Source organism: Pseudonaja textilis, chromosome 1, assembly GCF_049901715.1.
Source record: "Pseudonaja textilis isolate UNSWEBS1 chromosome 1, rPseTex1.2, whole genome shotgun sequence".
In the NCBI taxonomy this organism is placed as follows: domain Eukaryota; kingdom Metazoa; phylum Chordata; class Lepidosauria; order Squamata; family Elapidae; genus Pseudonaja; species Pseudonaja textilis.
The window spans coordinates 280238681-280264991 of NC_141990.1; the positions used below are offsets into that span (position 1 = coordinate 280238681).

At 38.9% G+C, this 26311-nt stretch overlaps 1 protein-coding gene across 2 annotated transcripts in view; it reads left to right on the plus strand.

The window, feature by feature from the left end:
* The first annotated feature begins 244 nt into the window (after window positions 1-244).
* Window positions 245-26311, plus strand: part of NUBPL (NUBP iron-sulfur cluster assembly factor, mitochondrial) — a 68905-nt gene continuing 42838 nt past the window's right edge. The window contains exons 1-3 of one of the 2 annotated variants that reach the window (XM_026710872.2): window positions 245-575; window positions 818-965; window positions 6418-6452. In XM_026710872.2, coding sequence (XP_026566657.1) covers window positions 513-575; window positions 818-965; window positions 6418-6452 — 246 coding nt within the window. In that variant the 5' untranslated portion in view covers window positions 245-512. The remainder of the gene's footprint in view (window positions 576-817; window positions 966-6417; window positions 6453-26311) is intronic. The other variant, XR_015741074.1, reaches the window with a different exon arrangement.

Here is a 26311-nt window from a genome sequence, read left to right on the forward strand (position 1 = left end):
GTTAACTCATTAAATCAGTGTTTCTCAACCTTTGCCAACTTTAAGATGTGTGAGCTTTAACTCCTAGAATTCATCAACTACTATGCTGAGTTGCCAAGGTTGAGAAATGTATGAAATAAAGGGCAGTGAGCGAGGGAAACGCCGGAAGAGTCTTTAATGTTGCAAATGCCGTTCTAGCCAATAGAGACTACTCTATAGTTCCCTGCGATTAAAAAAAAAAAGAACGCTTTAGCTTTATTGTCCCGGAAGTGATTGAGCAAGAACTGGTGCCTGGAAGTGCCTAGTACCAGTTTCTCAAGAGTGACCTTTCCGGCTTGGTTCCCTTTCATTTCCTATGGGCGACTTAGGGCGAGCGCCTCCTCGCAAGGATGCAAACTCTATCGTTTTAACTCTTAGCTGTCAGATTCACCTCAGCGGTGAATTGCATCGTGTGATTTCCTTCGCAGAAAACTGTAGGGGAGTTGCTCGAGAATAGCTCCTGTTAATATTGAAGGGGATTTCGAACACGATAAATGGTTGGCAATCTGTTCTCCGTAAGGCTGCTAAACCGAATGGCGGCAAATTTGAAAAAAATGGTAGGCTTTTAAGGCTCAGGTCTTTGTCTCGCTCGTTTCGTAAGTGTGATACCTGACTTGCTGTCATATGCAACACTAATGTAGCAATATTGTGGAATTCTAAGAGGTTCAACAAGAATAGCAGGCAATTAACTGAGATGGGACATCTTCCTAGGTTGCTATTTTTTTAAAAAAATCGGCAAACTCCAGTGCATACCGTAGGTCAAGCCTTAACTGTGTACGTTCTTGCTTTTTCTTTAAAGTCATCAAATATGAAGGATGGTGCCCTCGAAGACAAGCGTAGCAAGATCATGGCTAGAGGGCTTCCGAAGCAAAAGCCGATTGAAGGAGTTAAGCAAGTGCTGCTTGTAGCTTCTGGTAAAGGGGGTGTAGGAAAGTCCACAACGGCCGGTAAGTTGTTCATATTATATTAGGAATAATATATATGTTTAACGTTTTAATGTATGCATTCTATTATTACATTTTCCCTGCATTTTGTGTATGTGTGTGTATACACATTACATGCACATGCACACATAACATGCATGCACATACATGCACACATAACATACACATATGCATGCACACATACACATGCATACATTATATTCATACACATACATTGCACACACATACATATACACACATGCATACATAACATTCATGCACCCATATGCATGCACACATACACACATGCATACATAGCATTTATACACGCATGCATACACACACATAAACATATGCATAACATTCATATACACACATAGTTACTCAAGGCAGCAAATGATACCGAATTAGCATTATCAAAAGGAGTAGGTTTTTTAAAGATTAATTAAGATGTTCAGTCCTTAAGAAGAAGTCTTTTTTCTGATTTATTCAGAAAAATTAATTATCCACCTTTATTTATTTATTTATTATTTTATCCACCTGCCAGCTGTGTTGGGTCTAACTTGCCTTATTTCCGGGCCTAAAGATTAGGAAGAAGGAGACAGAGATCTAGACTGCTCATAAGTAGCACCCTGGCTGAAAAGAATTCACTGGTTTTTTTTATCCCTCCCAGTAAGTTTTGGAATGTTGCTTTCCAAGCAGCATCCATAAAACAGGGTGAAACTATACAGAGCTTGATGTTTGCAAGTTTCTTCAGCCCTTTGATGAATAGTGCCATAGGAGGCCTTAAGGTGGTGTATATGTATGTGCATGCATTTTTCATTCCAGAGCAGAGACATATAACTTTCTTGTGTATGGAGTTTATGCAACTATGAGAGTCTGACAAGAATTAATACATGTGTTTTGTGTCTGTGCATGGGAAAATGTTTTTTCTTTTCTTGTGTTGCATTTGTGTATGTGTTCACAGGAAATCATATGGAGGGCTTGTATGTTCTGTTTTGTGTCATGTGTTCAGAGAGGAAAGGAGGAGTCTCTACTCTCCAACCACTTTTCCCTTAGGGATGAATTGGGGAAATATATTCAGGAATGTTTTTCTCTGCGAAATGTCTGGGTAAGATATTTTTCAGGAAAAGATATTAAAATGGCTGTACAAAAGAAATCAGCTGATGTCTTAATAATTAAAAGACATATACAAATAATGAGATTGACCTTGATAATTTTCCTATGTTGGATTTATAAAAGAGACTTGTTAAACTTTGAAAAATTTGTGAGAAGTGCAGGAGAAGAAGCAGTGCTTGGGGACAGAATCAAGAGAGGAATCAGTCTGGAGTCATTGTGTTTCCAGAAGAGTTCAAAATTCAGACCCCGCTCCTTGAATTCTATCCTTATCCGGCGCTAATTTAGTGTTGATAAAATTATTAGTTGATAAAATTCTTGTGTATCGGCTTCAGCAATAAATCTTCTTAACTGGAACTTAAAACGTGATCCTGATTGTTCGCGCATGACAAAAGGAACAAAAAATAATAAGGTTTTAGGATATTATTTAAGAGGCTAAAGATTGAGAATTTTAAAGGAATGAAAAGTTGGTTTATTTGATGAAGGTTAGAATAGTTATGTTATCTCTGGTAATGGACTTTTGCTGACATCAGAATTAAAATGACTATGGATTTTTTTATAGATAAGAGATGGGAATATGGTATGAAGAAATCATTTGTTGTATTTTAAGAGATGGGATAAGTTACTAAAATGTTTATATACAGGTGAAACTCGAAAAATTAGAATATCGTGCAAAAGTTCATTTATGTCAATAATGGGACTTAAAAGGTGAAACTAATATATGAGATAGACTTATTACATGCAAAGCAAGATAGTTCAAGCCGTGATGTGTCATAATTGAGATGATTATGGCTTACAGCTCATGAAAACCCCAAATCCACAATCTCAGAAAATTAGAATATTGTGAAAAGGTTCAATATTCTAGGCTCAAAGTGTCCCACTCTAATCAGCTAATTAAGCCATAACACCCGCAAATGGTTCCTGAGCCTTTAAATGGTCTCTCAGTCTGGTTTAGTAGGAAGCACAATCATGGGAAAGACTGCTGACCTGACAGTTGTGCAGAAAACGATCATTGACACCCTCCATAAGGAGGGAAAGCCTCAAAAGGTAATTGCAAAAGAAGTTGGATGTTCCCAAAGTGCTGTATCAAAGCACATTAATAGAAAGTTATGTGAAAGGGAAAAGTGTGGGAAAAAAGGTGCACAAGCAGCAGGGACTCCTGCAGCCTGGAGAGGATTGTCAGGAAAAGGCCATTCAAAAGTGGGGACTTACACAAGGAGTGGACTGAGGCTGGAGTCAGTGCATCAAGAGCCAACACACACAGACGGATCCTGGACATGGGCTTCAGATGTCGTATTCCTCTTGTCAAGCCGCTCCTGAATAACAAACAACATCAGAAGAGTCTTACCTGGGCTAAAGAAAAAAAGAACTGGTCTTTTGCTCAGTGGTCCAAAGTCCTCTTTTCTGATGAGAGCAACTTTTGCATCTCATTTGGAAACCAAGGACCCAGAGTCTGGAGGAAGAATGGAGAGGCACACAGTGCAAGATGCTTGAAGTCCAGTGTGAAGTTTCCACAACTCTCTTCATACTCTACGTAAATGATCTCTGTGATCATATTAAGAGCAACTGCGTTCTCTTCGCTGATGATGTAAAGCTGTTCAATACCACAGACAATACTGCTACCCTTCAAAAAGACCTTGACTATGTATCAGAATGGTCAAACAAATGGCAACTTCAAATCTCAACAAATAAATGCTCTGTCCTACATATTGGCAAAAAGAATCAGAAAATAAAATGCAAGCTGAATACTCAAGACCTTGTTGATGATCCAAGCTCTGTAAAGGACCTTGGAATACTCATCTCTAATGATCTAAGTGCTAGAGCTCACTGTAACTACATAGCCAAAAAGGCATTAAGAGTTGTTAACCTAACCCTACGTAGCTTTTTCTCTGGTAATATCACACTACTAACTAGAGCATACAAAACATTTGCTAGACCAATACTTGAATACAGCTCATCAGTCTGGAACCCACATTACGTATCTGATATTAGCACAGTTGAGAAAGTCCAGAAATATTTCACAAGAAGAGTTCTCCACTCCTCTACTCGTTGCAGAATACCTTATGCCACCAGACTTGAAATTCTACACCTAGAAAACCTTGAATTATGCCATCTTCGGTCTGATCTAAGTATGGTAGATAAAATCATACATTGCAATGACTTACCTGTCAATGAATACTTCAGCTTCAACCATAACAACACAAGAGCACACAATAGATACAAACTCAAGGTTAACCACACCAAACTTGATTGCAGGAAATACTACTTCAGCAACAGAGTGGTCAATGTCTGGAATACTCTACCTGACTGTGGTTTCTTCCCCAAACCCCCAAAACCTCAACCTTAGACTGTCTACTGTTGACTTCACCCCTTTCCTAAGAGGTCTGTAGCGGGCCTGCATAAGCGCACCAACATGCCTACTGTCCCTGTCCTATTGTTTCTTTTATTTTCTCATATGTACCCTTTCATGTACTCATAACTATGTATATACTTATACCTATTATCTTGTAAGCAATTGACAAATCAAATAAATAAAAATAAATACAACAAATAAAATCTGTGTTGATTTGAGGAGCCGTGTCATCTGCTGTTGCTCCACTGTGCTTCATTAAGTCCAGGATCAACGCAGCCGTCTACCAGGAGATTTTGGAGCACTTCATGCTTCCTTCTGCAGACAAGCTTTATGGGGATGCTGACTTCATTTTCCAGCAGGACTTGGAACCTGCCCACACTGCCAAAAGCACCAAAACCTGGTTTAATGACCATGGGATTACTGTACTTGATTGGCCAGCAAACTCACCTGACCTGAACCCCATAGAGAATCTATGGGGCATTGCCAAGAGAAAGATGAGAGACATGAGACTGAACAATGCTGAAGAGCTGAAAGCCACTATTGAGGCATCCTGGTCTTCCATAACACCTCAGCAGTGCCACAGGCTGATAATTTCCGTGCCACTCTACATTGAAGCAGTAATTGCTGCAAAAGGGGCCCAAACCAAGTACTGAGTATATATGCATGCTTATACTTTTCAGAGGTCCAATACTGTTCTATGTACAATCCTTGTTTTATTGATTGCATGTAATATTCTAATTTTCTGAGATTGTGGATTTGGGGTTTTCATGAGCTGTAAGCCATAACCATCTCAATTATGACACATCATGGCTTGAACTGTCTTGCTTTGCATGAAATGAGTCTATCATATGTTAGTTTCACCTTTTAAGTTGCATTACTGAAATAAATGAACTTTTGCACCATATTCTATTTTTTCAAGTTTCACCTGAATATTGTGATAAACAGGGAAGTCAGTTTATACATTTCCTTTTCTTTATATTCTATTTTTTCTTCTTTGCACCTTTTTTATTTTTATTTTTTATTACAATTTTTATTGTTGTAAGTTGTATTTTTTTTTAATAAAATGGTTTGTTAAATAAATAAATACTTTTTTCTGCCACTTGCAGATCCCTTTGACCAATTTTCCAACCAGATCTTTTTTTGGCTTTTTTTTCCATATGCCAAGTTTGATCCTTTTCTGTTGGCAGAGTCTTACAGTATTCTGCTAATGGACAGACAAACAAACTCCAAGCTCATTTCCATAATTTCTTTTTAACATTCCAGGCGTACAGCTAATTTATTGCCAATGGTTGCCTCCTTCAGTTTCATTATACCACTGAACTCTTTAGAGTTGCAGCTTTTTTTATTCCAAATAATTTTTCATTTGTCCTTCTTCTGTGCTAGATTTAATTCAGAAAGTCTAGGTTGGCATCCAGTTTCCTACAAATCTGCCTTCACCCACCTCAGTCATCCTTTGGGTTATAACCCATTTTTATTTAAAAAAAAAAAAAGGAAGTGAAGGCCAGGAAGTCCTTTTTCTCAGTTATTGTAAAATAGACTCCGCTAGAATTAAGATTCGGACCATCATCTGTCTTAACTATTGCAGTGGTATTTAAATTCAACTGATTAGTGAATTGCCACCATTTTTTAATTTCAAAGTATTGTGTTTAATCTTTGTCTTATATTTTGATTTATGTTAATTATTACTTATGTATTTGTATTTAATTGTAAATCATCATGAGACTATTGATTTGATGCCTTCTATAAATAAATAAGAATCAAGATCCCATGCAATCTTTGGGTGTCATAACATGTTCCTCATCCTGACTTAAAATGTACAGAGTATGCTTTCCAAAGTATTATTTCCAGTATTATTAGCTATGGATTACAATAACTACAACTCAGTGATTCATTGCCCAGATTTTTTAAAGAAAAATATAGCTCAGCAATGTAGACACATTCCTTCTATTGATTGAACTTTTGATGTTAACGCTGCAAGAATTTTAATAAATTCTTTTTCTTTTTCAGTAAATGTAGCTCTTGCATTGGCAGCAAATGAACCGGTAAGTGACCATTGAAGATTCGTTTCAGGTAGTAATAGATTAATATTACTATCTTCTCTTTAGGGATAGGTTTAAACCAGTTGCAATGCTGTGATTTCAATACGTGGTTTTAGATGATAAAGGTTAAATCATTTTCCCCTCCAGGATTCTTTGAATAAGAATGTTGAAGAAAATGTGAAAATTATTACTTTAATTGCCATATGAATATTGCACAACTACTATGAAGCATTGCACACTGGGGAGCAATAAAATGTATTCTTAGAATTTTACAATTTGATGCATGCATATATCCTCTTGTATAGAATCGTAGAATAGGAAGGGTCCTTGGAAGTCTTCCAGTCCAAGCCCCTGCCCAAGGCAGGAATCCTTGTATTATCTGAGCCAAATTGTTGCCCTATCTTTTCTTGAAAACCTTCTAGTAATGGAGCACTCACAGTTTTGGGAGGCAAACTGTTCCACTGCTTAATAATTCTTGCTGTCAGGAAATTCCTCATTTCCAGGCTGGATTTCCCTCTGATGAGCTTCCAAGCATTGCTCCTTGACCTATTGTTGGGTGTTGTGGAGAAAAAATGATTCCTTTTCGCTGAGCCTGCCCTTCAAGTATTGGAAGACTGCTATCTTGACTGCTTCACACTTCTCTTTGTTACGCTTAAACATACCTAGTTCCTTTAGCTGTTCATCTTCATTGTTCTTTTCTGTACTCTTTCTAGGGCCCCTCAGCATCTTTTTTGTATTGTGAGGAGAATTAGGCTCAGTATTCTAAATGGGAACTCACCAGCACAGTACAGACAGAGGTGGTATTCAGCAGGTTCTGACCAGTTCTGGAGAACCACTAGCAGAAATTTTGAGTAGTTCAGAAAACTGGCAAATACCACCTCTGACTGGAGATTTTACAGTATCTTTCCCCTGCCATACCCACAAAGCCACGCCCACAGAACCGGTAGTAAAAGAATCTTGAATCCCACCACTGAGTGTTACTATTCCTGTGCAAAGGTCAGGATGAGGAATACCTGATTTGAAATTTGTGGGGGGAAAGGTAAATATGAACTATCAGCATGGTGTAATAATAAAGAAAAATACCATTTTTAATCTGCGTCAAAATATTATAATTTTAAAATCCTGGGAAGTAATTCAGTTTCAAATTTTAATTCAGTCACCTCAACTCGTGTCTAGTTACAGTTTCAGAGAAGATAGTATAGATTTAGAGAAGGATGGTAAGGATCATGATGGATCTAAAAGTTAAGTTCAAAAGTTAAGAAGAAAGGTTGAAGGAGCAGGGCATGTTGAGCCTTGAGAAGATGCAGAGGAGATAAGAAAACATTCTTCAAATATTTGAACAAAAGTCATGCAGAAGGAAATCACAATCTGTTCTATTGTTCCACAGCAGGACATAGAATAATATATTTAAATTAGAGGAAGGTATATTCTAATTTTATTCATGTATTTGTTTGATTTGTATCTTATCTTTCTTTTATGAGCCCAAGATGTCGTATGTTTTTCTCCATTAAACAATTCTTTGAGGTAATGCTACAGTTTGGTAATAGAAATAAATGCTCAATGGCTTCCTTTCACTGAATTCAAATGAAGCCAACTTCTGTTTGACAAGGATGTATTAATGTGGATACCTACACTGAGAAGTTTATGAGCCTTTATTGATCAAATGCTAGGGTGTCTTCCAACTTCAATACATTAAATACAATGTATAATATCATCACAACCCTTTTTTCTGATAGATTTTATTTAGTGTATGATAATGAAATAAAACAGAATTTCTGCATGTGGAGTAAATTTTTGTAATTTACATTTTTGTAATTTCTCCTTGAGGGGAGAAGTTTCAACTTTTCCCCTCTAGACACAGATATAGAGCATTACATGCCAAAACGACTAGACACAAAGATAGTTTCTTCCCCCATGCCATGGTTTACTCTGCTAAACACCTAACTCCCACAGCACTGTCTTATGCCTAAAGATGTTTACCTAGGTAGTAGGGTGAATTGCTCCTATCCTTGTCATCTTCTTATCTTTCCCATCTTTTCATCTTCTCATCTTTCTCACTGCCCATTTTTCCTACTACGTTCTCCTATTGGTATATTATGATTTATCAATTGTATCTTATGATTTATGATTATATTTTATGATTTATGATGTATGACTTATCACTTTGTTGTTGTTTGTATGTACACTGAGAGCTTATGCACCAGAGCCAAATTCCTAGTATGTCCAATCATACTTAGCCAATAAAGCTATTCTATTCTATTCTATTCTATTCTATTCTATTCTATTCTATTCTATTCTATTCTATTCTATTCTATTCTATTCTTATAATGTGCTAATCCTCATAGAAAATAAGCATAAAATTGAGGTTGATAGTTTACAAAGCATTGTGCAGATGCTGAAGATATTTGCGTGTCTCTGAAGACAGCAGGCATTATACTATCTTCCTTCTTAGTAGATTGTAATTTTTCTGATAACGGATTTTTTTTTAAAGAAAAAGCCCTTTCAAATGACAGTAGTCAGGTCTGCGCCCCTAGGAAACCTCTAAAGCAGCGGTGTCAAACTCAAGCCCTGCAGGCCGGATCTGATCCATGGGCTGCTTAGATCTGGCCTGCAGGGCAGCCCTGGAAACAGCAAAGGACCTCTGCCAGCAAAAATGGAGCTCTGTTTTCGCTGGCAGAGGGCTGCAGGAGGCCGTCCAGACCAAAACTGGGGCCTGGGGGGGGCGGACAGGCTGCACACGGCTCCCCCGTTTTTAGTTTTCGCTGGCAGAGGGCTAGCAAAACAAACTAAAAGCAAAACAAAACAAAAGGAGAAATATTTCCCCTTTTGCATTTGAGCATCCAAGAAGGGACAGGAAAGGAGAAAGGGAAAGAGGGAAGACAAATAAAAAGAAGGAAAAATAGGAAGAGAAGAAGAAGGAAAGAGGGGAACGAAGAAGAAAGGAGAAGGAAGAAGGAAAGAAAAAGAAAAGAAAGGAAGGAAGGTCCTGCCTTAGCACTTGGCCATCAGCAGACCCTTGTCCGGAGGATAAGGATTTGGAGCTCTCGCTGGTCTCACCTTCCTCTGCTGGAGCCAATGGATCCTCCCAGCCCTGCCCAGGCCACCAAAGATGCCCCCAACACAAGTGATGTCGAGCTGGCCATGCCCCCACAGCCACCTGCCCCCGCTCCCAAGGTCAAACACAATCCTGATGCGACCCTCAATGAAATTGAGTTTGACACCCCAGCTCTAAAGAGTTCTAAGCTCTTCTACTAGTCTGGCAGGCATTCATTCTAGGTTGTGTATTTAATGAAAACATAACTACAGACAATTTATTGTAGCAGAAGCAATTCAAATTAATAGAAACAAGTTACAATACATCAAGATTTCTTGTTTATGAAGAGGGTGTTTTAGTGAGGAAACACCAGCTGTGTGTGTGACTAAAGGTGGCACAGATCCAGTTGAGAAACTATGCTTATGCTGTCACCATGTGGGGGGAATTTCTTTAAAAATTGCTTTTATCAAGGAAAGCTGTGATGCTAACCATCAGTTTTGTATGAATTATAACAAAAGGGAATAATCTGTTCAGTGGTGAAAGAAAGGATTGCTGTTAATTTGCAGTTAGCACATTTTGTGTGAATATAAAAAAGGACACCAAGTCAAATAAAAATAAATAAGGAGCCATTTAAGTGAATACACTGTTTTGTCCGTTGGGCTATTTATTTATGTTTCAGCTGTTTTGCTTCTTTGAAGTGGTGCATAAACTATATTTAAAAAGCAAACATATAATAAAACCACCAAAAACAGCAAAGATCTAAAAAGGGAAACAATTGTAATAATAATACCCCTTCCCAAGTTGTATTACGATGCCTCATTATGGTGGAGGTAGGTAGGGCAGTTCTGGGATGGATAAGCAAAAAATGCTAGATCTCCATATACCTGCAAGGTTACCCAAGGCCCGAAGATCTTCCCAGCTGCCCAGATAAAGCAAATGGCACTTATACTGGGCAGCAGAAATACAGGAAGACAAAGAAGATGGATAATCACCAATGTGACAATAGAAAGAATTGGACACTTTTGCTAGATCATACTGTTTATTATTAAGAACATGAAGAACTAGAAAGAAAGGGCATTGCTTTCATAATAAGGAAGGATCATCATCCTCTTTTAACATCCCCATAATCCCTTGCAGGGTGGAGTCTGGGCAGCTGAATGGAGCTGAGTATTTACTGGCTGGATGCTCTTTCTGTCGGCAATGTGGAGTTGTTTTTCAGCAGATATGTTCTCAGTGTGCCCATTGAGAGAAATATCTGCCTCTACCTAAGACTGAATTCACAGCCTCCTGATTGTGAGGCAAGGGCCCCACCTCTAGGCCACTGCACCACTCAAAATAAGGAAGGATATACCAATGATAATGCTTGAATACAAAGCAAATTGACAATCCCAATTAGACTTAGTGGACAACTCTTTAGTGCGATGATTGTTCAAGTTTATGCACCACACTGATGTAAAAGTGGAGGCTCGGTTAGTTAAGAATAGCCCTACCCAGAGAAGGAAGTGGTGCTGGAGGAGGAGTGGAGCAACTCAGGGCGCTACCACTGTGGCGGCTTTGCCTGCGTTTCCGAGGCTTCGATGTTGGGAGAGGCAGCAAGGGCTGGAAAAGGGGGGGGCTGTGCACGGCTCCCTCTCTCTTTCCTTTCTTGCCTGCACATGGGTGGGGAGGAGGAAAGAGAGCCGGGAGCAATTCAACGCTAGAAAACTAATGGGGAGAGCTGACAGTGGGCACTAAGGGAGGGGACTGTTGTTGCCGCCATGTGTGGGAGTGTGCATCTCAGGGACCTGAGCCGGGAAGCACGGGAACTGCAAGTGGGAGCGTTTGATGATTTCGAAGAAATCCTGAAACACGGTAGATTGGCGTTTTGTAGGTCTCAGTGAAAGAGTGAGCTTTGTTTCGTCTCCTTTCCTCTCCTGCTAATGTGAGAGATGCTTTCTCTCTCCCCCCCCCACCCCCAAATAATCACTGGCTGTGGCTGGGTTTGGCAGCATAGTGCTAAAGCGAGCAAAGTGCCCCCAGGAATACCTTTCCCTTGCCTGTCTCCAGGTGATACTGGAAGAGCCCCCCCCAGCTTTTCCTCGGTTGCAGATCTGAGCCTCTCAATCCTCCATCCAGGATCTGAAAGGAGCTCCCACTTTCTCCTCCTCCTCTTCCCCAATTAATCACCAAGAGCGACAGTCCTTCTACAGGCAGATGCCTGCTGAGAAGCCCCTGGAGTGGCAGCCAAGGGGTGATGCCCCCCAAGGAGAGCAAAGCCCCTTTTCTGCCTCTGCTTTTCCCAGTGGCAGTTGCCCCGAGTCCCCTCAGCTCAGACACACACACACACCGCCCGCTCTTCTGTCTCTTTGGAAGGTGCCATGTGGGGGGAGGCTTCCAGCCCGGAATGTTTTATTTTGTTATCATTAAGCATTTACATTTTTGTTATAATTAAGTAAGTGTGTGTGTGTGTGTGTGTGTGTGTGTATCGTATGTATGTGTATATGTGTGTGTGTGTGTGTGTGTGTGTGTGCGTGTGTATGGCATTCAGCTTTGTTCGGGTATTTTCCCACGTCATTGTAGTTGTGATTTTAAAGTTGTAGCAATGTTTCGACAGAATCTCCTCTGCCATCATCAGGCTTCTGTTCATCAGGCTTCCGATGATCGCAGATGAGATTCTGCCGAAACGTTGCTATAACTTTAAAAGCACAACTACAATGACGTGGGAAAATACCCGAACAAAGCTGAATGCCATACATGTAAGTACCCGTGAAAACTTAAGAATATATATATGTATATATATATATATATGTATGTATGTATGTATGTGTATATATATATATATAATATTTATATTTAATATTTGTATTTAACATAAAAAATTATATTAAATATATTAGCTTTTTTTAAAAAAATTGTATTAGTGGTCCTCGGGATTTAAAAGTATGAGTTTGCTGGTCCCCGAGATCCAAAAGGTTGGCGACCCCTGGTCTATAGAACATATCATAAACTGCCCGTGTTTAAGTTCCAAATCAAGCTAAACAGAAAGAATAAAACCAACTAGTTTTCATAATATGATAATGAAGATAAACCGGCTGTTTTCAAGATGAATGCTAGGAATTGTTTTGAATTCTTGAAATTCACTGACTGTGAACCAGAGAAGCTTTGAAAGCTCATCAAATAAGTTATAAGAGGATATATGTAGCTCATGGTCGGATTGAGAGAAGCCAAAACCAAGATCATAGTGCTACTAACTAGAAGTCTCATTCTTGTAGCCACTTCTTAGGAACAACTAGAGAAAGATCTCCGGTTTTAGAACATATGTCGGCAAATATTTAAGAGTATTAGAATATAGAATATTAATATTAGAACAGACTTAACAACAGCAAGGCAGTCTTTTCTGGCTGTCTCATTTGAAGAGTTGTCTATGAAGTGTAATTGCCTCAGTTAATTTTAGCTGGCAGTCTAGGTGATGTTTTTTGAACTATATCAGTTCATGTTTGGATCAGCAGTTGACTAAGGAAGATTGATATTAAAAAAAATGTAGGTGAAAAGTGTCATACTTGTACATGTATAACATTCATCTCTCCTTTCTAAGGCTTGCACCCCTGCATTCCTGGAAACAATTGTCTACTTCTGCTTATAGTAATTATAGCTTATTTATTTCCTTTGCAACAGCTACTCTACATTGGTTTTTGAAACACAGATTAAATTGCTTTCAAAAGCTTAATTTATGGAACTCAGACTTATGGATTGAAGACTTGTTGTTGTTAGTTGCGAAGTCATGTCCAATCCATCGCGACCCCATGGACAACGTTCTTCCAGGCCTTCCTGTCCTCTATCATTCCCCAGAGTCCATTTAGGCTCACACCGACTGCTTCAGTGACTCCATCCAGCCACCTTATTTTCTGCTCTCCCCTTCTTCTTTTGCTCTCAATCATTCCCAGCATTAGGCTCTTCTCCAGTGAGTCCTTCTTTCTCATTAGATGGCCAAAGTATTTGAGTTTCATCTTCAGGATCTGGCCTTCTAAAGAGCAGTCAGGGTTGATCTCCTCTAGGATTGACCGGTATTATATTCTTTCTAAAAATGAGCTGTGGCAGGCATTGAAGAACAAAACAATGTTTATTGAAACAAAGAAACAGGTTACCCTAGTCTGCCGATATGTTGCTGAATTGGCCAGCTGACAGGTAACAGCTGATGCTGCCTGATAGTTCCCTTTTATAGTTCACTGTCAGGCTAGTCAGCCAATCAGAACAAACAAAACTCCCACTCAAATTGCAGACCAACAAAGAACTTCTGTAGAACACAATATTCCTTTCCCCCAGCTAGGAGCATGCATAATCATTTAAATAGGTGGGACGGCGTCTCTCTGGCCCTGACCTGCGCAGTTCAGTCTTTGCAGCTGGTTGGAATAGATCAGCTGTCACCAAACACTCCGGACGTGGTGGCTCTGGACATCTCGCTGAAGATGAGTCGGACTCTCAAGAACTCTTCATCAGGTAGGTTTGTGTCAGCACACTCATCACTCATCGGTGTCTCGTACTCCAGTGTGTCATACCCACAAAACATTCCCTCTGTTTGTTCCCCTCTGAGTTACTCTGGGATGAGCCCCAACGACCTCTCAATTGGTCGATATGGCGTCACCATATTCTGCCATCCTGTAACCCAATTTTATAAGACCTGGGGCCTGTGACAACCACCACTTGGCCGGACAACCAGAGGGGATTACTCCCAAAATTCCTAGCATACACAGGGTCATTTACCTGGAATGACCTCACCTGGCTGAAAGAATCTAATGGAATTGAAGGAAAGTAGCTTGCATGGAGCCTATCTAAATTATTCCTAAGCCTACTTCCCATTAGCATCTCTGCTGGAGAACGATCTGTCACTGAGCTAGGGGTGATATGTTGTGATAGTAAATAAGTGGCTAATTTTGAGTACCAATCTTCTCCCTCGAGTCTGCCTAAAACTTCCTTGGCTGCCCTTACAGCCATTTCAGCTTGCCCATTTGCTGCCGGGTGATAAGGGGTTGTCAGAGCATGCTGGACCCCTTCTTAGCTAGAAACAATTTGAAACTAGCTGATGCAAATTGTGGACTATTGTCCGAAACAAGAACATCTGGAAAACCATGAGTTGCAAACAAACGGTCTAACACTTTTATGACAGCTGTCAAAGTAGTAGAATGCATGAGGGACAACTCAACCCATTTGGAATAAGAGTCCACTACAATTAAGAATATGTGGCCGTGGAAAGGGCCCGCCAAATCTATGTGGACTCGTGATCATGGGGACTTAGCCAATTCCCATTCCCCTGGATTGGCAGCTGGTGGGGCAGGCCTCAATAGTTGGCATGTCTGGCACGTCCTGACCTTAGTAATTATGTCTGTGTCTATACCTGGCCACCAGACATAACTCTTTGCCAGTGCCTTCATTCTGGCAATACCTGGATGTCCTTCATGTAAATTATTATCCCAGGCCTCAACCTACTAAGGACAATGACATGGCAACCCCATAATAAACACCCCTGCTGTGTGGACATCTCATGCTGCCTGGCTCTAAATGGTAAGAAATTGGTGTCTAATTTTTCTTTAGGCCAAGCCCTCTCACCCAGTCCAAAACCTGTAATTTTATGTGGTCTCTTGACGAACATTGAGCAATATTTGCTGCAGTCAGAGGTAATTGTTGATCATCCAAAGAGAACACAGTTAACGATGGTGTGGGGTCAATTACAGGGGTTGGTAAAGGACAATGGCTTAAAGCGTCTGCATGACTAAGGTGTTTCCCGGCTCTGTATATTAATGTATATGAATAGGCAGCAAGGAATATTGTCTACCTAGGCATTTTTTAAGACAACACTGTAGGACTTGGACGATCTCCAGACAAAATGCCTAATAAAGGTTTGTGATCGGTCACAAGCTGAAAATGGTGACCATAGAGGAACTCATGAAATTTTTTTATGGAAGCGACTGCTGCTAAGGCTTCCTTATCGGTCTGTGCATAATTTCTCTCAGTACTTGATAAGGTCCTGGAGAAATATGTTATTGGCGCTTCTAGGCCATTTGGCAATTTGTGTGCCAACACAGCGCCTATCCCAAAAGGGGATGCATCGCAGCAAAGTATCAAAGGTAAATCCCTGTCAAATTGTATTAACACATTGTCAGATGACAACAGAGCTTTGACAGCATTGAAAGAGAATTCTTCTTTGGGCCCCCATGACCAGGAAGCCTTCGCATCCAATAATCTATGTAACGGTTCCGCCACAGAACCCTTATGCGGAAGAAAAGCTATAGAGGAGCCCCCAAAACGCTTGCAGTTCAGTCTTATTGGATGGTGTAGGGTCATCCTTAATAGCTCTTACCTTTGACTCAATGGAATGAATACCTTTGGCATCTATGTGGTATCCCAGAAAATCTATTTGGCTGACTGCAAATTTGCATTTGTTTTCCTTCAATTTAAGGCCTGCTGTTTTGAAACAGGCTAGGACCCTTCTGAGACGTTTGAAAAGTTCTTTTTTTCAAGCAGAAATGAGAACGTCATCGAAGTATGACACTACCCCCGGAATGCCCTGAAGCTGTCTCTCTATCAGGCATTGAAATAACCCTGGTGCTACTGAAACTCCAAATTATAATCTAGTACATTTAAAAGCACCACGATGAGTGACAGTTGTCTGTGCCTCCGCTGTAAGGTTGTCAACAGGTAGCTGTTGATAGGCCTGAGCCATATCAAGTTTTGCAAAAATAGACCCCTTTCCCAGTAAATGGAACAGATGCTGGATTATTGACACTGGGTAAGCATTGGTTTGCTTATTTATTGGTACTTTTTATAGTACCCTTATTTATAGTACCCTTATTTATTTATTTTAAGGGTAAAAGTACCCTTATTTATGGTACTTTTATAGTCTGCGCAAATCCTGATAGAACCATCACACTTCAAAGGTGTCACAATAGGGGCCTCCCATTTTGCAAAATCTGTGGGTTCTAGAACCCCTTGGGCTATTAATTTATCCAATTCAGCATCTATTGTAGGTCATAATGCAAAAGGAACTCTTCTAGGTTTTAACCTGATGGGTGCTTTATTGGGGTCCAAGGTAAATGAGATTGGAGTTCCTACATACTGACCTAATTCTTTGCTAAATATTTCCTTAAAATCATTCAATAATGCTTGTAAATCCTGATCCTGAATGGAATGTATTTCAGATATTGTAAGTCCCAAAAATGTGAACCAGTCTAACCCTAATAGGCTTGGTAGGTTGCCTTCTACTATTGTGAGAGGAAGTAGTCCCTCAAAGTTTTGAAACTGGATATTGAATTTACCTGTGCCCTTTACTGGAATGGAACACCCTTGGTAGTCTTTTAAGGACAGTTTGCATGGCTGGAGTTGTTTCTTTGTGATAGCAGGAACTAACCTTTTTAACGTGCTCCAGGATAAATGGAAAGCGACTTCCATTGGATACTGCTTTCCTTCTAAGGAGACAGTCACATGAATTTTGTTTGTATAGATCTGGTTAAATTTGTTAGGTGACTTAGAATTGTAAGAAGCCCTAATAATAGTAAAACATTCTTCTTTTTGTTTTTGTAATCTAACTTGAGGCTGATATTGTGGATTAAAGTTTTTTCCTGATTTGCAAACCCGAGCTATGTGTCCCTTTCTTTGACATTTTAAACAAATTACGTTTCTAAATCTGCATGTGGATCGAAAATGATTACCACTGCAACTCAGGCAGGTTGTTTGCGGTTGCATAGGTTTGTTATCAGGAATCCAATTCTTTCGCTGTGGTGGAGGCTGTCCTCTGAGGCGATTTACATCTTCATCGGCTTCAGAGTTTTTGTCAGGAAAACTGTCATAATGCACAGTAGCGTTCGGGTTGGATGTAGCAGTGCTGTCAGAGCCTTGTATCTCAGCAGCAGAGATAATTGACATTTCTCCTCAACAGCCATCTTAAGGGTTAAATTGCCCTTGGCAAGCAAACGTCTTTGAAGCCTGAGGTCTCGTATACCACATACTAATTGATCCAGTAATTAATCCTCGAGATCCCGGAACCCGCAATGTAATGCTGCTTTTTGGAGTACTGATAGTCTCTCCCTCAGCCTGTACTTGTCTCCTGAATGCGTGCTGCCTCGCAATTCTAGAAGATGTAGGCGAGTAATGATTACTTAAAAGTTCTTGTAAATCTTCCCAGGATACCGCTTTAACAGTCTGAGGCACCAACAGCGCTGTGGCGGTATCAAAAAGTACGGCCCTGCAAAAGCTTAGGAAATACGCTTTTCCTATGGTTTGAAATCTCAGACAAATTAGCAGCATCTGGGAAACAGTCAAAATGATTAATGTAAGATTCCCAAGTTTCTGACGATGGGTGAAAACACAGAAATGTCGGAGCAGTCGACATCTTGTCTATCCTGAGGTAAAAACAAAACAAAACACAATACCTCTGGCTCTTCCTCAGCTTTCAGGCAGGCATCCCACCCTCGTCACCAATATCATATTCTTTCTAAGAATGAGCTGAGGCAGGCATTGAAAAACAAAACAATGTTTATTGTAACAAAGAAACAGGTTACCCTAGTCTGCCGATATGTTGCTAAATTGGCCAGCTGACAGGTAACAGCTGATGCTGTCTGACAGCTCCCTTTTATAGTTCACGGTCAGGCTGCTCAGCCAATCAGAACAAACAAAATTCCCGCTCAAATTGAGGACCAACAAATAGAATTTCTGTAGAACACAATAACCGGTTTGATCTCCTTGCAATCCAAGGGACTTGAAGGACCCTTCTCCAGCACCATAGTTCAAAGATCTAAATTCTTTGGCGCTCAGCCTTCCTTATGGTCCAACTTTCACAGCCATACATTGCAACTGGGAAAAGCATGGCCTTGACTATATGTAACTTTTGTTGGCAGGGTGATGTCTCTGCTTTTTAATATAATGTCTAGATTTGCCATAGCTTCCTCCCCAGGAGCAAGAGTCTTAATTTCTTGGCTGTAGTCCCCATCTGCAGTGATCTTGGAGTCCAGGAAAATAAAATATGTCACTACCTCAATTTTTCCCCCCATCTATTTGCCAGGAATTGAGAGGGTCAGATGCCATGATCTTAGTTTTCTTAATGTTGAGTTTCAAGCCAACTTTTGCACTCTCCTCCTTCACCCACATCAAGAAGCTCTTCAGTTCCTTTTTACTTTCTGCCATTAGAGAGGTATCATCTGCATATCTGCATATTGTTGATATTTCTCCGGCAATCTTAATTCCAATTTGTGATTCATCTAGTCCCGCCTTTCTCATATATGTTAAATAGGCAGGACGACAGTATACAGCCTTGCCGAACTCCTTTCTCAGTTTTGAACCAATCACTGGTTCCATGTCCAGTTCTCATTGTTGCTTCATGACCCACATATAGGATTCTCAAGAGACAAATAAGATGGTCTGGTACTCTGATCTCTTTAAGACCTTGCCACAATTTATTGTGGTCTATACAACCAAAGGCTTTAGTATCGTCAGTGCAGCAGAAGTAGATGTTTTTCTGGAACTCCATAGCTTTCTCCAGGATTCAGTGTATGTTGACAATTTGATATCTAATTCCTCTGCCTCTTCTAAATCCTGCTTGTACTTCTGGTAGTTCTTGGTCCATTACTGCTGGAGCCTAGCTTGTAGGATTTTGAGCATAGCTTTGCTAGCATGTGAAATGAGTGCAATGGTGTGGTAGTTTGAATATTCTTTGGCATTGCCTTTCTTTGGAATCGGAATGTAAACTGACCTTTTCCAATCCTGTGGCCACTGTTGAGTTTTCCAAATTTGCTGGCAAATTGAATGCAGCATTTTTACTGTATTGTCTTTTAAGCTTTTGGATAGCTGAGCTGGAATACTGTCACATCTCCTAGCTTTGTTGTTGGTCAGACTTCTTAAGGCCCATTCAACTTCACATTCCAGGATGTCTGGCTCGAGGTCACTGACCATCCCATCGTGGTTATCAGGGACGTTAAGCTCATTCTTGTTTAGTTCTTCTGTGTAATTTTGTCACCTCTTCTTCATCTTTTCTGCCTCTGTTAGGTCCCTGCCATTTTGGTCCTTTATCATGCCCATCTTTGAAACATTACCTTCATATCTCCAATTTTCTTGAAGAGACCTCTGGTCCTCCTATCCTATTGTTTTCTTCTATTTCTTTGCACTGTTCATTTAAGAAGGCATTCTTATCTCTTCTAGCTATTCTCTAGAATTCTGCATTCAACTGGGTGTATCTTTCTCCCTTGCCTTTCGCTTCCCTTCTTTCCTCAGCTATTTGTAAAGCTTCCTCAGACAGCCATTTTGCTTTCTTGCATTTCTTTTTCTTTGGGATGGTTTTAGTTTCTACCTCCTGTACAATGTTGCGAACCTCCATCCATAATTTTCAAGCACTCTGTTTTTCAGATCTAAGCAGCAGATAGATCTCAGCAGATCTATGCTGAGAGAGTTGAGGTATATATGAATCATAATAGTAATATTAAACATACATTTTCAAAATAGGAACAGATTAAGAAAAACCACTAGCAAATTATCAGAAAACCAGGATACTTTTCTGAAAAATGTAATGAAAACAAGGCCATTTTCAAAAAATGTTCTGTTTAATTCAGAGGGAGCCAGCAGAGGGTGCTCACCAAGCCAAAATTTATGTTCTGCTGTTTCATCTCTTATGGCACTCCAGTCATGATGTCATGAAACAAATTTAACATGCGCACACACATCTTTCCTAAAGCAGAGTACTTTTAAGGAATTGGAAGTGGGGAGACTGACTAAAAAAATGCAAAAGATTCCATGGCCAAGAATTATTTAGGTGTAACACATACTTGCAAATTGATAAAGAACGAAGTAGTCTTATTTTTTACAGTCAAAGTATATTGAATACAATACATTCTGATATTTACTCTGCATTTGGATGTCTGTCCGCCTCTAGGGAATTTGAATATGGAATCTTAAATGTTACTTAGTGATAGAAAAAGAAAATGGATGGGGAAAAAAGTAATATATGTAATTAAATTTCAAATGCAGAGATCGGGGAAAGTTAAAAGTCTCCCTAATATTTTGATGCATATTATCTAGAAGAAGGAAATGCATCATATTACATGACTTTCTTTTGTTTTTATTTTTCAAGTAAGAAATACTATTTGTTGGCAATATAATTGAGCAAGGAGAAAAAGATACTAATTTCTCTATGTCAGCTAATCTCATTCTGCTGCTTTCCAGAAGTGTTGAACTTAAATTGCCATAATTCTGGATGTAATTCTGGAAAAAGCCTGTGCCATATTCAAATCTATGAATTTACATATCCTGAGCACCACATATGTCTGGCCATGTCATCTAGGAATACATGGCATTGATATCAATACACCAAATAATGCTCTTGCATTTTTTTAAAAAAAAATCAAAGTTTTATTACAATCATTACGATCAGAAAATATGTAGTTAATAATAAAATTTAAAATTATATGAATTATAACATGAAATTAAAATTAGTCAAAGAAATCACTTGTTGGGTGTCTTCACTGTGATCCAATCATAGATAGCAACACTCCTTGTTACAAATTGATTGCTGTCTGACATATGCAATAGTTTAGTGCATATTCTTTTTGTCCCCTGATCTTCGTCGTAACAAAGATTTGATTTCAATTGTATTCATATCACGAAGCTGTGATATATGATAATTTCTCCTAACAGCAGAAATTATCTCCTGTCTCACACACATGTTGAATACTTTAATCTATTGGGGGGGGCAACTTGTTGCCCAGACCTATGTGCAGCTTCCTGGAAACTCACATGCAGTCCCTAACAGCCCTCTAGCTCAGAGGTCTCCAAACTTGGCAACGTTAAGACTTGTGGACTTCAACTCCCAGAATTCTCCAGCCAGCATAGCTTTAATAATAGGAAAGGAATTGTAAATTACCAAAAGGTAAAAGAGAAGGAAAAAAAGAGCCATGAAACTTGGAAGGGGAGAACTATCTTATCGAAATTGGAACTATAAAGAATGTATAAAATTAAAAAAAAACTTAAACAAAATAATGAACAATGATTTATGAAACTTGTATGCCACCCAGCTCCTAACAATTCTGGGCAGCTCACAACAATAAATTCCAATACATTCAATAAAAGATAAAGATAAAAGATGGTAAGCACAACAGATTAGATTTAATGAAGTGAGTGGTCTCACTCTCTCCTGCCAAAGACCTGGATAAAGACCATGGCTTTTCTAAACAGAAGCAGAGTGGGGGCTATCTGGATCTTGGGAGAACCTTATTCCAGTGGGCAGGCACTGCTGTAAAGAAGTCCCCAATTCTGTCACTGCTTCAGCTGAATCAGTTTCAGGCTACACATGTTTCTTCAAGACATCTTTTGAAGTACTTTACCATATCTTTTCAAAATGTGTTACAATTTTTTTCTAGAATCTAGTCACAATAGCTTTAAAGTACTTCATAAACAGATGAAAGTCCAAAGTTTAGGAATGTGGTTCAATAGAATATCAGTATGTTTCATCTTAACTCTCTTATTGAAATCTTAGTTAGCAATATTAAGATTATTCAACCCATAGAACGCACCCAGAGGCCATAATCAATCATATGTGTTGATTGACTTTAAATTTACTGCATCCCCAACATAAAATATTTGATCTTTAGCATTTATTGCTGCTTCCTCCTAAATTGTGCCATTGACTTTCTCTCCATTGCTTTGTGTCTTATAATCTCTCCCTTCTGTCTAAACAGGAAGCCTCATGTAATAATATTAATATTTAATGTAATTGTTATACACTTAGCCAGATTTTTAAGGTAGTTCTGTTTTATTAGTGATGCCGCTCCTACTAGTAGTATACTATTTGAAGGCTGATAATAAGCTTTTGCACAGTGAAACACCTATTTTAAGAATTTAAAGAACATAATGAAATAATAAGATTACTATTAGTTCCCAACTCACATTCGAGATATTTTCAAAGTTTGATTCAGTCTGAAATAAATATGCGGATCAATCCAGAATCTAGAGGGGTTTTTTGCTATTAAAATGTTAGAACCTATAAATTGAAAAAAGAGCGTTCACTAGGTTTGAGCATAAGTAGGCAATTCTGCAAATATTTATCTTTCAAGCAATAATTAGGGGATAATGCATTCGGGTGATGACTTGAAGGGGTTTGATTAGCTGAAAATACAGATAAAAGGAATGAGTCATGAATTGTCATAATCAGGTAAATTATGTGTTTTGTCTGAGAATAAAGGAGTTTGAAAATAATATTGAAGTCTTTGAAATCAGGCACAAAAATGTGGCTTTTCAGTCTTAAAATTATGGCTTTCGTGTGGGAGACATGAAAGAGCATAATCTGTCAGAGTAACTCCAATAGGATGTTAAATAGCTTTGTGCATAATAAAGAAGCCTAATTTTTTTAAAAAAATATTAAAAGCAATACTAGCTTTGATCTTCATGATTAAGTACATGGTACTGCCTTCCAATGACTTTTACATCAATTTTTTTAGGAAAAATGATATTGATTGATTATGCAGTTAGGAAATTGAGATATGCCTCTTAATGGTACAATCAAGAGCATCTGTATACTTTTACACAACACGTGCTTTCCTATCCCTTGGCCTCATGACCATAAACATGATTAAAAGGTCTATAGATTTTTTTGGGTGAAATGATCTGCTGAGATTTGAAAAATACCAGCATTGGTTGGGTTGTACACTAACACTTAAATTTATATACTGCTTCATAGTGCTTTACAACCCTCTCTAAGAAGTTTACAGAGTCAGCATATTTTCCCTAACAATCTGGGTCCTCATTTTACCAACCTCGGAAGGATTGAAGGCTGACTCAATCTTGAGCCAGTCAGAATTGAACTCCTGTCAGTCGGCAGATTTAGCCTGCAGTACTGCATTCTGACCACTGTGCCACCATGAAACTTAGCCACACTGTGCTTAGCCAACATGAATGTACCCATAGTTTACTGAATAAATAACAGTAGTAACATAATTAGTCTTAAACTTAATTAGGAATCCCTGTTGTTGCTTCTTAGAAAACAATAAGCTTCTGCGCATCTCTAGCCTTTGTTTGTATTTGGACTTTTATGATTGACGCTGTACTAATATCATTCTTCTGGGTATTTTATGGTGATAGACAGACAGACAGACAGACACACACACACATACATACAGGGTAACATTTTTAAAGTGAATCAATGTACTTTTGCTGTTAGAGAACAATAATGATAGATTTGACATTGCCCAAGAAAAGCACAGGTTTCTGTTTTCCATAAACATGGGAAGCAAACAAGATTTGCAGGCTTTTAGTGCTTTAAAAACCTGAAAAACATGCTTAATCCAAATGAACAGACCCTTCTTCTTACTGTAATGTGACTCTTTATGGCTGAGAACAGCTCTGTTATGGTTTCCATGATTTTATTAGAGTCTCCTGTGTTTCTGGATGCTTAAAAGATCTAGTCTTAGACCAACAGGACAAATGTTTTCCTTATATTTGCCAACGTATAGGTATAGTGCTAATTTAGAGTCATTTCCAAAATCAATTTTAATTTGATGCTACCTAATACCTAAATTAGATCGTCCAAACAATTATTTCCTTCCAAATAATCCAGGTGAATGTTTCTCGCTCAAATTGAAATTTGCTGCTTAGAAGCCCAATGTGTCTGCCACACTTAATGTTTCTGTATCATAACCAGCTTTTTATTGCTGCTAATTGTCACGGTGATGTTTTTCAGTAATACCGCAAAGAAATACAAATGAAGGATCAGTTATGCTTTTGTAACAAAAACAAACTTCTTCTGGTAATCCTGCCCCTAATCCCAAATATACCTGTATTTTTCTAATTTTCTGAACAATTAGTATGGCAGAAAATAGCAAGTTAAATAAGATCAGTTAACATTCCGAAGCATTTATTCTGAATTCAGCCAGCCCTAATTGTGTCTCTAATGTCACCTTGGGACCTGAGACAGGCATCATGAAAGTGAGACTACAGTGTGGGTGACCATTCTCAACTGTTGCCTTTATTTTCTCTGGTCTTGCCCTATTCCAGAGGTGTTAAACTCGTGCCGTCACGGCGGGTGTCACTTGAGGTATTGCAACTTTTCTCCCATTTTTGACAGCCCTGTCCTATTCACTGGGAGTGAGGATTTTCAATCCACATGAAAACAAGCAGTGACAGCTAACATCTCAAGTCTCCTACTTGTCATGGGATATGATCAGGCCAAAACACTTATCAAATGAACTTATAGCAGACACAGAGGACCTGTTGGATCTAGCCAGAACTCCAACATTTATTGCCAACAGGTACTCTGCCTCACCTAAAGGCATAGCTAATTAAAACTCGAAGTATTTAAACACAGGAGGGTATTTATTGTGACATTATATCATGACCTCCCCTCAGCAGTCTTTGAAGGTCACTACAAGAAGACTGCTTACTTGAGAAGATAATGCTTCTCTCACTCTGGACACAAGAAACAAAGGGCATGTGCTTCTCCAATGCCTGTAGAGATTGTCCTTGACGTACAACAGTTCGCTTAGTGACTGTTCAAAATTGCAACGGCACTGAAGAAAGTGATTTATGGCCACTTTTCACACTTATGACTGTTGCAGCATTCCCATGATCCCGTGTTCAAAATTCAGATGCTTGGCAACTAGTTCATATTTATGACCACTGCTATGTCTCAAGGTCATGTGGTGATTTTTCTGATAAGCAGAGTCAATGGGGAAACCAGATTCACTTAACAACTGTGTTGCTAATTTAACAACAGCAGTGATTCAATTAACAAAAATGGCCGGAAAAGTTGTAAAATGGGGTAAAATTCACTTAACAAATTTCTCACCTAGCAACATAAATTTTGGGCTCAGTTGTGGTCATAAGTTGAGGACTACCTATACTACTACAAAGACATTTGTGCTAGCCTCATCTTACCATTACTGCATAAATACCTTGGGTGGCCAGGATAATTTTAAAACACCCTATTGCTTTCAGGTACCAATCCTGCTATATCATTCTATGTGTTGCCAGGTTCTGTACAGCAGCGGTTCAAAATTCTTTGGATTATGACCTGTAATTGTAACTAGATATAGTCTTCCATATACTAACCTTTTCTACTCTTCTATACACATCTAATGTTTCTGCTCCTTATTTTGGATGCTTGCTTTTAGTTTTTAATTCATGTAACTTTCATATAGCTAATAATTTCTACATGGTGCAAGTAGTCCTTGACTTATGATGGGTCCTTAATGACAGACCATATTTGTATGACTGTTTGCAGAGTCCCATGGTTATGTGCCTTAAATTTATTTATTTATTTTTGCTGAGAACCAGTGTTTTACAAGCAAACATGGGAGGTATTTACCAAGAGGTAATTTGAGCCTAGGAGATGACAAAAGTGAGCCTGGAGGAAGGATCAAACACATCATAAGTCAGGAGTCTCTGCGCACTTACAAGAGACCTAAGTCCAGCCCACCTTGAATGCCTGGCTTACCTCTGTGCATTTCCCGTGACCATCAGTTGGTCAGTTTCTTGTAGAGAACTTAAGCTTGCAATAAAGCTTTATGCTCATTTGAACTGCCTGAATCTCCTGATTTCCACAGCACTTGACATATCCTAAGGCAATGGAACAATTTATAATTGCTTATTTGAACCACCGTCCTAGCAGATGAATTTTATATATACTTAAAGTTATTTATTATTTGAAAAACAGAATTTTTATTAATATTTAATTAATTATTTAAAGGAAGAAAAAGAAGTAAAGCACAAAAAATAGGTCTCATTTTTTACTAAAGAGAGATAGCCACCCAGTCATTTATGTTAAATTATACAATAATATTAACATGTATAGTATGTCAGACCAGGTAACAATAGAAAAGAC